Source organism: Boleophthalmus pectinirostris, unplaced genomic scaffold (assembly GCF_026225935.1).
Source record: "Boleophthalmus pectinirostris isolate CB_2022bp ecotype Guang Dong unplaced genomic scaffold, ASM2622593v1 HiC_scaffold_22, whole genome shotgun sequence".
In the NCBI taxonomy this organism is placed as follows: domain Eukaryota; kingdom Metazoa; phylum Chordata; class Actinopteri; order Gobiiformes; family Gobiidae; genus Boleophthalmus; species Boleophthalmus pectinirostris.
This window is the reverse complement of record NW_026571190.1, coordinates 36,112,986-36,126,673: the sequence shown is the minus strand read 5'-3', so window position 1 is coordinate 36,126,673 and position 13,688 is coordinate 36,112,986. Positions and strand designations below refer to the sequence as shown.

Here is a 13,688-nt window from a genome sequence, read left to right as displayed (position 1 = left end):
AGTTTGCTAAAGGGTAAACATATATTTTCAACGCACAATATTCAAATGAAAATATTTCCCTATGTTTGGATATAAAGCAGATTTAAACACTGGCTTGTGCATCAAACCCTCAGCTTTAACATTTCAGCTTTCGATTTCTAAACATACATGGAGGAGCCAGCACTTGACCATAACAGCGGGTTACAATTTGCAACAAAGCACAGATTTATGTGACCAGTGTTTTCAATGTTAGCTCCAAATACGCACCCTCCATCTTCTATTTACTTCCTTTGTTACTTCCTTTGTTTGCGAAAGCGTCAGGTTTTCAGATCAGCAAAGAAGGATGAATGACAAACCAAAGACTAGTGTGAATAAAAGGAATAAGTCTAATCGCAATTTACACTGGAGCCCGAGCCATAAAACAAGTCTTTCCCCATTGTTTGACATCAACCTCCCGAGAGACTGCAGATGGAAATTAGCCACGTTGGCTTTAATCTTTGCATATTTTAATGTTTAATAAGCGCTGTCCCTTTACGGATAAATAAAATGAGAATTAAGAAATGGAGCAATTCTCAGGCTGTTTACAGACTAGTGGAAAATCACAAATTCTCTGTAAATATTCAATTTATTATTACAGTTATATTTTTAGTCTCTGTTATTATATTATTTTGTGATGTGTGAGTTGCTGTGTCCAAATAATTTCCCTTGTGGATCAATAAAGTTTGTCTAAGTCTGAAGTTTAAAGGTGCATTGTGTAACTTTTTCTGCTTATCTATCTTCACGGAGATCAAACCAGACCAAGTTACAGGTCAGATCTGTGGACAGCAGTTTTTTTTTAGGTATTTTTGAGCTATAAAACCATCTGTAATAGATTGGTAGAACTGTTTAATGTCGTACTGTGGAACATTTAAGGCAAAGTAATGACATATCCACGGAAACAAGCAGGTGACGGACCCTCAACCAGAAAGTTACACAGTACATCCTTAAGTTTTATATGTTAAAAATGCTAATGTTAATTTTTTTTTTTTACTACTTATTGTCTATTTTATTTTGACTTGTACATTTACATTTATATAATTATGCCTTATTGCTATCTTTTTTGCTACTTATTTAGATATTTTTATTACCGTTCATATTTTTTACTCTTTGTTTTTATAAAATATTGTGATGTGTGAGCTGCTGTGTCCAAATAATTTCCCTTGTGGATCAATAAAGTTTAAGTCAAAAGTTTAAAGGGGCATTGTGTAACTTTTCTGGTGGAGGGTCCGTCAAATACATTTCTATCTTCACAGAGACCAAACCAGACCAAATTACAGGTCCAAGGTATTCCAAAGTTTGACTACCCCAAATTTAAGACTTTTTAAGACCACTTAAATGAAAATTAAGACCAACACTGCACTATTATGCGGGCGAAAAACACCAGATCCAATTCTAATAATGACCATGACTCACTGAACTCATTTATGGTAGTATGCATAGCTTGTAAAATGGCCAAAAACTAAATATTGTTTGAGCATACTCCAAATTAGAAGTTCATTCATGTTGCGTAATTTCACGTTGTTGTTGTTGTTGTTATTGTTGTTATTTCCTCCCTTTATTTAACATCTGCAGCCCAGTTGAAAGAAATAAGACTTGGACAACATAATTTAAGACTTTTTAAGGCCTTAATTTAGAAACACGAAATTTAAGACCTTTTAAAGACTTTTAAGACCCCACAGCTACCCTGAGGTCAGATCTGTGGAGAGGCGACTCCGCTCACAGTCAGAATGCCTGTTTTTCTACCTAATTTTGAGCGATAAAACCACCTGTAATAATAAATAATAAGGTAGAACTGTTTAATGCCGTACTGTGGAACATTCCAGGCAAAGAAATGACATCTCCATAGAAACAAGCAGGTGATGGACGCCTAACCAAAAAGTTACAAAGTGCACCTTTAATTTTAATATGTTAAAACGCTGATGTTAATTTTTTTTTAACTACTTATTTTCAATTTTATTTTGACTTGTACATATGTATGTGCTTTTGAGGAGGCAACAATGGACGAGTGTGACTGAAATGTTTGTTACTGCACGAATGAACGCTCTGCAAGCTGCACTTAGAATGCAGACTGAACAAATTGGACAATGGCCCCAAACTTAAGTTCGCCAAGGGCCCCCAAACTGCTAACCTCGCCAGTGACTGTTCTTAATTTTTTACCGTACTTTCCACACCATAGGTTGCGCTCATAAACCTCCAACCCCATCAAAAAAAGACTGCGCGCCCCACAATCCAGAGTGCCCTATACACGAATCCACTCGGGTGTCTCAGCACGACTTCAGTAAACTACAAAGCCGCACCACCCGCAGAAACACACACGGAGCAGACAGCGACCGCGCAGCGAAAAACACCCACAGACACACTCATCACTCCACGCCGACGAGGAACGGAACGGAGGAACGAACCGAAAAAGCGAGTGCAATGTGCCACTTCTAGATACAACTGAACAAAGCCCAGAGTCACCGTGAACGCCACAAACAAAGTCCCACTGACTCATCCAACTGTTGTGTTTCGTTTAAAGTCCGGTGCGGTTTATTTGTGGAAAAAATTTCGAAAATAGACCATTCTATGACAGTGCGTCCTCCCTATAGTGTGGAAAATACGGTACTCCTTTTTTTTTTTATAAAATATTGTGATGTGTGAGCTACTGTGTCCAAATAATTTCCCTTGTGGATCAATAAAGTTTGTAATGTTCTGTACCACTTTAAGAGAGAGAAGTGTGTTATAATACAAAATAAAATGCATTATTATTGTCATGAAACGTACCCATTCTTATCTCCAAACACGTAACTCCCGTAAAGCCGCCTCGACTGACAGCCTCTGTAGATGAAGCCGCCTACAGGTGGAGCGCCGCCGTTGGACTGCAGGTTATACACAGAAGGCTCATTTTCTGGATAAAAAAAAAAAAAAACAATATTAAATTTAACTATCTACAAAATAACATTGACACATTTGAACGTCCATGTGAGAGACTCTACCTTACCATAATCCTTTCCTTTCGAGATGTCCAGTATTCTCCCTGATGTGGTGTTCCTCCCCGTGGTGTCGGTGCACAGTATCGAAAGACTTCCGTTGTCGGTCTGAAGTCGATCCACGGCACATCTAACACATTTACACAGACTTATTATGAAAGTTTTTAGAGCCAGTTAAACCATGTTATAGTTTCCTCTTCTCATTTATCCTCTTGAAGTTGTATTTGGAGTGATTCGTGCATGTTTGAACAATCTGTAATCATTTATTTTTACGATATCATATCAACTTTCAACTCTAGTTTTTACTGTCCCCGGTAAATGTCTAACCTGATTCATCTGCCGGTTTCACTTCGTAGAAACGTCTGACCTCGTAGTGTTAGAATTCGCTCGCTTGACGGTACGCGTGTACTATTTTTAATTAAACCAATCGCTGCTATTTGGTCGTGATGTATGTAATGCTCCAAATCCCATAGGAAGAAGGGCAATAACGTCTTTCCCCTTGATAAAATTCACCAAACATTCTCTTTGTTCTGGCTTTAAATCCTCGATCTCGGGAATCACTGACAACACAGAATGTATGGCTCCTCGCTGATTGGAAGTGCAAAACCCCAGAAGTGCAAAAACCACGGAAGTGCAAAAACCTGGAAGTGCCTGAACTCACACTTCCGGAGTTTTTGCGAACCGTCTAGTGTATTCCGATTCCTGACCTCGTCGTTGGAGAGAAATGAAATTGAGTGGAGGTAATAGGTGGCGCCCACTTCTCTGTACTTATTTTGTTCTCTAGTTTTATTTTCTTAATCATTGATACGTGTAAGATTGTCATTTTCGTACAAATGAATAAAAAAATGCTGCTCACTAGTGTGATCTTCATATTTCCATCGGACCTGGAGTAGAGTATTTGTTTTGATGACGTTTGCAGTTGGACCCCACGGTTTTCTAACACAGATGTCAGCGGATTTGTTTCTTTTATTAAGTCGTTTTAGATTAATTTTGTGATTTTAAAAAGTCCAAATTATAACAGAATGACCCATGGGTGTCATAGATTATAACTAAAGCAGACAAAAGCGTAATATGTCTTCTCTGAACTGTTTACGGACCATTATTAGGAGGTAATTTTAATCCGTTTTTTCCTCAAATGTCAAATTTATGATAGTAGTCAGGACTGGTGTTAGACTTTTTAGCAGTTAAACCAGATAGCGTTGGTGTTATAACAGGTGTGGCTTGAATCGAAGTCACCTTGAAGTTCCACTGACCTTCCTGGGTCGTGTAATCCGTGTGCAAAGATTTCCGGAGGCTGGTTGGTGCTGTTGAAATAGGGATTGTTGAGCGGGATGGAGTACGGGGAGGAACAGCAGTCTGTGTCCACATCCACCCTCAGAATGGAGCCTGTGAAATCACTGGACACACACAGACAGCACATGAGCACATCTGGGACGGCGATTAGGTCTGTCACGATATTTAATACACAAAAAGTCAATAAAACAGAGAAACGTAGACATACATAAATATTTATCATGTGTACTATTTCTTTACAACAGTGGGGAGAATTTAGATTTTATTTTAATTTTTTGTGGTAAGGAATTTGAGCTGTACAGGGTAGAATAAATTAAATATCGCATTCAGTCAAATGAAGCTCATGGGGCAAGCAGTTATAGACCTATAGACCTTTTTCCCAACAACCAGAAGTGCCCCGCTGTAGGTTTACAAAACGTCTGGTACATGCTTTTCTACGGCGAAATATCTGTGGAAATGTCTCACGTATTTTCCACCACCTTCATAAATCTGCTCCATCACCAAATCTTCATCCAACAAGGTCGACAAAGGAAATATTCTGTCCATGAATGAAGAATTTATCCACAACGATCAAGGTAAGAAAGTCGAAAACCTAAAGGTGAACAACGACGAGCATTAGTGAACTACTTCTAAGCAAAACTAACATCATGGTCATGAATAAAACATAAGTAATGAGTAATTCGTTAATAAGTAACTGATTCTAGAATTGAAATAAAAAATCGATTTCATGATTCATGATGTCGATATTGGCACAGATAGAGAGATTTGTGCAGTTTAAATGATACAGATGTTCACAAATTACATGTCATGGCATTTAAACTGCACAAAACTCTCTGTCTATGCAAATATCGACATCATGAAATCAGTTTTTAATTTTAATTGTAGAATCAGTCTGAGTTAACAAGTTACTTATATTTTTTTCATGACCGTAACGTTGGTTGTGTTCAGTAGTTCACTAATGCTCGTCGTTGTTTGCCTTTATGTTTTCGTCTTTCTTTCCTTGATAGTTTGTGGATAAATTCTTCATGGACAGAATATTTATGCTTTGTCGAACCTTGTTTTGGATGAAGATTTGGTGACGGGGCAGATTTATGAAGCTGGTGGAGAATACGCAAGACATTTCCACAGATATTTTGCCGTAGAAAAGCATTAACCGGAAGTGCCGTTTACCCAACATCCTGGCACTTCTGGCCGTTGTGAAAAAGGTCTAGGAATTTATTTAGAGAGAAAATAACAAAATAAAAACACCAGTATCATGTAGAGTGGGTTAACGTGATCAAAATGACGAGGCAAACAGCAGAAGTTACAGAGAGAGGGGCGATCATTTTTCAATGTTAAGTCACTTGGAGCCAGAATCGATGGAGCCGGAAGTGCCCCCATGTTCCTACCTGAGCCCGTCCATCTCCTCCATGTCGTCCAGTGTGATCATCCCGTCTCCCAGGATGATGTGCAGGAGACCGTCGGGGCCGAACAGCAGCTGACCCCCCAGGTGCTTCCGGTGGAGCTCAGCCACTTCCATCAGAACTCGCACTGTCCGCGTGTCCACCTGGTTGGGGTTTTTCCTAACGCAAACATTTACAAACATTATTACCAACTCAGCCATTTCAGTTTGCTTATTATATTGGTCCAATATTATGTGAAATAATCCGTTAATCATCAAACCACAAATAAGAAAACGAAAAACTATTTATTTTCTTCATTATTTGTCTCTAAAACCAAAATGAAAAAACAGATAACGACCGTTTCCCGTTTCCGTGACTTAAACTGCGATGCCGGACTTTTTACTAAACCATTTTTAGTCCTGGTCTGGTCCTAGTTTCAGTCCTGGTCTCAGTCACGGTCTGGTCCCGGTCTCAGTCTTGGTCTGGTCCCAGTCTAAGTCCCGGTCTAGTCCCAGTCTCAGTCCTGATCTGCTCCCAGTCTGGTCCCAGTCTGGTTCTGGTCTGGTCTCGGTCTGGTCCCGGTCTCAATCCTGGTCTCAGTCCCGGTCTCAGTCTTGGCCCTGGTCCCGGACTCAGTCTTGGTCTGGTCCTGGTCTCAGTCCCAGTCTGGTCCTGGTCTCAGTCCTGGTCCTGGTCCTGGTCCCGGTCTAGTTCCGATCTAGTTCCGGTCTGGTTATCTGTTTTTTCCTTTATTCATTTAAACACAAAATCGAAAACTGAAAAAACAAATCATTATTTGTTTTTTGTTTTTCATTTTAGTTTTGGAGACAAATAATGTTGTTTTTTCATTTTCTTATTTTTGGTTTTATATTGAAAAACAAATGAACAGTATCAGATTCAAAACTGACTCTTGTGAGCTTTTGACCATGTTTTATGTTGATACATCATAAAAACAGACCTGGAGTTTTGTTCTGTTTCATTCACACATGTTTGAGCGTTGCTTTATTATTAGTCTGTCTACATCTCCAAAGCTCAGAATGTTTTGTTCCAACCTTGTGATGTCATGAAGTGGTAGTTTTTAAGTTAACAGCACCTTTTACCTTTAGTTAAGCAGAGATTGGCAATTCTAGGACTGAAATCACCCAAATGTTTCTAGTGAAAGTGTATGGAATTTCTAAACACAGTGGAGCACTTCCTGTATTATTACATGACATCACAAGGTGGAACGGAGTGTTTTCTTTTTTTTTCATGGGTGTTAAACATGTGTGAATGAAACAAAACAACTCCAGGTATGTTTTATCACGAGGTAAGATGATAAAATAGCGTAATATGGGCTCTTTAAAAATGACTTTACTTTATTTTCACGATCAGTTTAAACACTATTCTTAAGTTTCACTATCTAAATATTGAAGCCTGAAGAATGACTGACCTACTTTTTTTTCTACGAGACGCAGTAATTCTTTAGATTGCTGTATATGCTTTGCTTTTATTTACATTTTGCAACAAGGTGTTTTAAGAATCCCCATAATCGCTGTAAGCAGAGGATGCTGACGCGGCGGCCAACGACACGCAGAGAATTGGGTCAAAATCATTTGCTGTCTGGAGACGCTCTGAGGCCGAAGTTTTGTCTCATTGAAGAAGACAGTGGGTGGATCACTGCTTACACAACTTTGAGCTGTTGCACAATGTTAAGTGAATGTGTGGACTTGGATTCACGTTGAAAATGGATGTTTCAATACAGTTTTAATTAGTTGTATCATCTTCAATTAAGGCTGTGCTGCAGTCAGTGCGACTACTGACTCAGACAGTCATCACAACCAGGCTATTCAAAATGTGAAATTAAGTCTTTACGTGAGAAAGAGGAATTGCAACTCATATCAACATGAACACGTCTGCTTGTAATTTACACAATTTTAATGATTTAAAAATGTTAGCGTTTGCAGACAAGCTCTTGCAGTTAAGTCAAATTCTTGTTCTGGCTCAGTTCTCATTGTGTCCTAGTGTAACCCCGCTGGTGTCCTGGTTTAGCTTTGGTACTCCAAATAATCAATAAATGACACACATAAATAGAAAGCAGCGATCCTCTAGGTTGGTACACTGGATAGACTCAATATGTACAGAGTAGGATGTGTGCTGCTTTGAATATCGTGTACCTTGAAACAGTGTACTCCACCACTCGGAGGATGTGGTCGTGGGGTCCGATGGCCCAGCGCTCCTGGTTGGTGGTGTAGGACACGTACAGTTTGCCATTCTTCTTGTAATTGGGGTGGAATGCCAGGCTAAGCAGCCCTCTTTCATCTCCGCCCTGGAGTCATTGAGAAATATCCACAAGTTAATTATGCTGCTCTTGCACAACATGCAATGCCTCTAAATTATTCTTTTCTAATCCCTCTTTTTGTAAATCCTTTGAATTCCAGTGTTTTTTTCATTCTCCTCTCCGTCCAAAGCAATTCACTTCACACCTTCACCCACCTCACAGAATGTACCATTAGCAGCTATTATTCTGAGTGTGACTCTGGACAGGGCACCTCCTCTACAATCCCCTTTAGCCAGTTTGAGGGGAGCCTGGTTATGTGCGCTTGTCCTGAGGGTCAGGGGGCCCCTGTGACGCCGGGGCCCTCCCGGTGGCCTCCATTGTGCTGTGATTTGTGTGTGTAATCTTCAGGGGATATCCGTGAATGCTATGCTGAGTGGCTGAAAGAATTTATTAGCTCACTCACAGTTCATAGAGAGCACAAAAGTGCAGAGTGCTTCAGTCCGTGCTTTTTGCTCCCTGTCCCCCTTTACTCATAGGATCTAAAATCTAAAACTGAAGCCTTTTAAAAAGGAGAAGGAGCACCGTAAAAAAAACAAAAAAAACAAGAACAAGTAGAGAGCTGCCATCTCCACTGTCTTGGCAACATGTTTCGAAAACATTTAAATTACTGTGTAATATGTAAACTTTTGTTTCACCCAGCGGCAGCTGCATCACTTGTCTCTATGCTGGTGGTCCAGTCGTCATAGTTAACTCAAATAATCATCTATGCCCAGGTCGGCCCCTCGTCCCTTAATGGATGTAGCCGTACCACACAGAGTGTGGGGCTTAGGTGAGACTCAATGTATGTATTTATATAAAGCTTCAAATGCTCACCTCAAACACAACCCCAGCACAAACAGAAAAATATGTCCTCACTTTTAGAGTTATGAGTATGGTCTGGTTAGGTAAGAGTGGTTGGCCCTGTGCAGATGGAGTCCATGCAACAGGCCAAAGAACACATGTACTTAAATTTACTGGATCTTGTGTGTGGACTGCATTAAGCTTAGTGAAGCACAACACTGACACAGGCCACATACACATGCAAAATAGATGACTCCATGTGAAAGAATGTACATAAAATATGTACGAACAACAACAGAGCCCCACATCATCAACCACTGGGGTCCTTTCAGTCTAGTGTAAAGTGAAATGTGAAGTTGACAGATAAATCTCTTCTCCAAAGGCAAAGTTCTTTTGCACAGAAATTTATGAGTCCTACTAAATGTCAGATTGGTGAAGTCAAATAAAGAGGAGTTATGTGGGAGGACTGGAGCCGTGTACAGCTGGATGTGAGTCCGAGCAGAGGTGAACGCACTCTGCCAAAGAATGTCAGAAAGTTTCATCCGAGGAAGTCAAAGCTTTCCAGGATCCATATGTTGAATTTGGGGATGCAATGACCCATATCCCCAAAATAAACTCACTGTGGGGAGCCAGTCAAAGACCACAGCACTAAAGAGGCCTGATCCGGAGCCAAAAGGAGACCACCAAGACACACAGTGGTTAAATGGGCTGAAATATTAGCTCTGAGCTAATGAGCAGCTCCCTCAGCAGCAGGCTCAGGGCAGCGCTGGCACTGGGGCCACGAGAAACAAACACAGAGAGACCACAGAAGTGTGTGAGGAGACTGTGATTAAAGCGAGGCAGGGCCAGCAGGCAAGCACCTGCCACTGAGACTGTCAAAAGAATCGACAATCAAATACTAATCCATAATAAAACTGGTATCAAAACTACACACTCAATTAAGAAGGTATCGATACTAAAAAATTCACATTCACACGACAGACATTTAGCTTTCCTGAAGCTTTAAAATAATCTTGAGCTGTATCAGAACAAATACAAGAGCACATAGACTAGTATACGCCCATGGACTACTATGGAACCTATCTGGATCACTGAGGGATTACACAAATTAAAAGTTGCATGGTAATCTAAAAGAAAGTACTATGATTTAATGCTGAAAAGTGTTTTTTTTTTTAATTATCATCATGGTATCGGAGACAGTACAGAGTATGGGGGTTATTCCTTAGTGTTGTGCTCATACCAGTTTGTCAAAGTCTGATTCCGTCAGATGTCGGAGGCTAAGCAAGTCCGGGCCTGGTTAGTACTTGGATGGGAAACCACTGGGAAAATCAGGTGCCACATACAAAAACTTTCATTTCTTAGGCAAGGCACTTTACCCACATTGCCTAGTATGAAAGCGATATGTGTGTGAGTGATGGTGGTGGTCAGAGGAACCAACAGCGCAGACTGGCAGCTTTGTTTACGAGTGTGAAGTGAATGAATAATGCTCTAAAGCATCTTTGAGTGTCCAGGAAAGCACTTTATAAAACTGATGCATTATTATTATTTGTAGTAGTAGTATCGAAATCAAGTCTGTTATGAGTTATTATACTCCTTGAGCCTGGCGGGAGGCTTTAAAGGACCTTTATTACACAAAATTGACTCTTGTGAGTTTTAGCCATGTTATAATGTTGTTACCTCATCAGAAACAGACCTGGAGTTGTGTTTTGTTTTATTTACACATATTTGTGAATAGGCCTGTAACAATAATAAATAATAAATCGATTAATTGTACGATAACTTTTAACAAGCTCGATAACTTTTCCAGCCACGATAAATTCTATTTGTGTGCTTGTTTGTTAGACCTATTGTTTTTGGTTGTCTTACAGTTCCTGTGTTAAATGTTCTTTAGAAAGTAAGGTTTATTGATCTTTGAAAGGGTGTATTTGCATTTGTTATTCCATGGTCATTATATTAGTTGAAATTGGTCTCAAAATGTCAATATTATTGTTTATCGCAATAAATTCTTGGTCAATTAATCGTCAAGGAAAAGAAGGAGAAACACTTTATTATTCGTCTGTTTACATCTTCAAAACTCAAAATGCTCAGCTCCACCTTGTGATATCATGAACTGACAGTTTTCAAGTTAACAGCTCCTTTTACCTTTACTCCCCAGCCACACTAGTATGTATTCAAGTCATTTTCGTTGCAGATGTTCGTCCACACTAATATGATGGAAAACATCTCCAGAGATGGAAAGATCTGGTGCCACCGACTCCCATGAATTCATCTGAGTACAGATCTGATCCGGCACCGTGTCGACGCCTGAAAACGTTGATACGTTGATGTAGGTCTATGCGCCGTGAAATAATTTACTGCCAAAATGCTAAGAGGCTAAAATATATGTCCATTCATATATACGGTCTATGCGTACGACCTGCAGACGTATAATCTCTGAAAAGTTTAACAAGAACCATCTCCAACGCGACAGAAACACAGAACAGACTCACCATCAGCAGAACACCCCTCATATTCCACTGAGTCGTGTCCTTTAGTTCAACAGAAGCTGAACCGCATCAGCGCACAATAACGAGCTGTTTTTTGAGCGCTCAGTTTATGCAAATTAGCCATGCGGTTTTAAGTTTAGTTTCTGTAAAACGTAAACAAATGTGCTCAAAGCTGTGTGGATAGGGAAGGATTGCGGACACAGAAACGACGTGTCTGGACGCAGACTGTTTTCGATTGATACGGCGTAAACGTAACCTTAGTTCAGCAGAAGTTGGGAATTCCAGGATTTTAGTGAAGGTGTATAGAGTTTAAAAACACCGTGGAGCACTTCCTGTATTAGCACATGGCATCAAAAGGCAGAACTCATCTTAAGTATGCAGAGATTGCGGGTTAAACATGTGTGAATGAAGCAAAACTCAACTCCAGGTATGTTTGCGATGAGGAAACAACATTACAACACAGATCAGAGAACAGCCTAATACGGGCCCTTTAAACAGCGCTCTCTGGAGACACACGCTCTTTGGTTTCTCGCTACACCTGTCTCTGCGCTCGCTCCAGCTCGGCTCTCTGGGGATGTGGTTTTGGCACTGTCAGAACATTGGCATCCGTCCACACAAAACTGGGAAAGTTATGCTTAAGGATAAGGAGTGGTGGTTATCTAACATCTTGTGGTGCTTAAAATGGAATACTGACTTCCTCCGAGTGGCACACGGCTCCAGATTCCAGTTTGCAGAGGCAGCTGTCTTTGCTGGCTCTTACTTTGTTACTAGAAACCGTTTGATCCGGGATTGTGGGCATTCCTGCGCCATAGACATTCCCCATGAGCGGATTTCGAGGCCTGTTATGATAATTACTTTACTACATTGACTTATCGTCCAATATTTGTTAAACGGAACAATCATCTTTGGGGGTCAGTATTTATCGTGAGGGCTTTTTCTTTATACTAGCGGCACATTTTTTGTTTGATTTTCTGTTCCTACATTGAAGGTGCACTGAACTATTTTTCTTGAACGTTCCATGGTACGACTTTAAACATTTCCATCGAGCACGTTGCAAAAAACAAAATCTAGTCAAGTTAAGATGACTTGAATTAAGAAAGATTTGTCATGATTTGAGTCAATTTCACTTCACATTATCTCTCAGTGGAATAAGACTTTTTGGACTTAAATTATGAAAAACAACAACTTTTTGGACGTAAAATAAGAAACGAAATCGAATATTGCTTGAATTAAGAAAAACACACTTATTCCATTCGTAGATAATTTGACTTGTCAAGTTGAATCGACTCAAAAAAAGTCAAATGTTCTTAATTTAGGTCATTTTAACTTACCTAGATACTGTTTTTTCCAGCGCATTTCTTCATTACGGGTGTTTCTGTTGCCCAAAAAACAAAAAACAACTATTTCTACTGTGAAAAGGGGTGACTCTCCACAGATCTGAACTGTAATATGTAATGTGGAGTAGTGCCGTAACCTGCTTGCCGCCCTCGAGACAGATAGGTTTCATCAATACTGTGGAACATTCTGGACAAAGCACTAACATTTCCATGGAGACATCGGGTCAAACTTCTACAAGAATTGCACCTTTACAATTTGAGCTGTGGAAGGATGAATAAATAACTTCTTTGACTCATTATAGAGACAAACACATTTATCCATATTTAACATTTAGAATATTTTTTGGAATAATACTTTACCTTATTGTGTCAGTGCTATAATTTGGTTTTAGAATGAAAATTTTTAGTACTGAGGGCCTGTTTACTGCGGGTGAAAACGACAAAATATTTTATCAGAAGTGCCTTTCGTTTAGACGGTGATGGCGTTTTTGGGGTTTAAAAATGCAAAAATCTGAAACCACCCTTCAGAGTGGAAAAGTTGAATACGCTCCACCGTAGCGTTTCCATCTACACTGCCCAAGACGCAAAACTCTGGTCAGATCTGCTCACGGCGTGTACGCATTTACGTCACATACGTCCCCACCTAGTCGTCTGGCATGCATACCCAATCGTATGTCACACACTTTTACGTCACCGTATGCACACAGATTTCCTCCCGAAAACGCTCATCTAAAAGTGGAGTAAAAAGTGAAGATGCGACACTACTTTTGCGTCTTCTGTTCAGACCATCATCACGTACACATAGCCTTAGTCGGCATCTGTAATGAGTCATCGAAGTTAGTGATTCAATGTTCTGTGGCTCAAATCTTGTCATATAGTGAAAACATAACCAAATACTTCCCAGTCGCGTAAAAAAGGGATGTACTGATCCAGCTTTTTCAGCTCCAATACTGATTATGACACCGTCGCTTTAAATTTCTGCCAAAATCCGATATTAACTGATTTACTGATAGCATTTATTTACTTAAAACATAAATAAAGTAACACCAAGCTGATCCAAATGTGTTACGGAGCTCTTATTTATCTCGAAAAATACAAACATTATG

At 39.9% G+C, this 13,688-nt stretch overlaps 1 protein-coding gene across 1 annotated transcript in view; it reads right to left on the bottom strand.

Moving 5' to 3' along the window:
• The window catches only part of hhip (hedgehog interacting protein), a 62,878-nt gene that overhangs the window by 19,527 nt on the left and 29,663 nt on the right, over nucleotides 1-13,688 (bottom strand). Inside the window, exons 5-9 of the mRNA XM_020920432.2 lie at nucleotides 7,816-7,967; nucleotides 5,669-5,842; nucleotides 4,241-4,384; nucleotides 2,999-3,117; nucleotides 2,782-2,905 (exon numbers count right to left, since the gene is read on the bottom strand). Coding sequence (XP_020776091.1) covers nucleotides 2,782-2,905; nucleotides 2,999-3,117; nucleotides 4,241-4,384; nucleotides 5,669-5,842; nucleotides 7,816-7,967 — 713 coding nt within the window. The remainder of the gene's footprint in view (nucleotides 1-2,781; nucleotides 2,906-2,998; nucleotides 3,118-4,240; nucleotides 4,385-5,668; nucleotides 5,843-7,815; nucleotides 7,968-13,688) is intronic.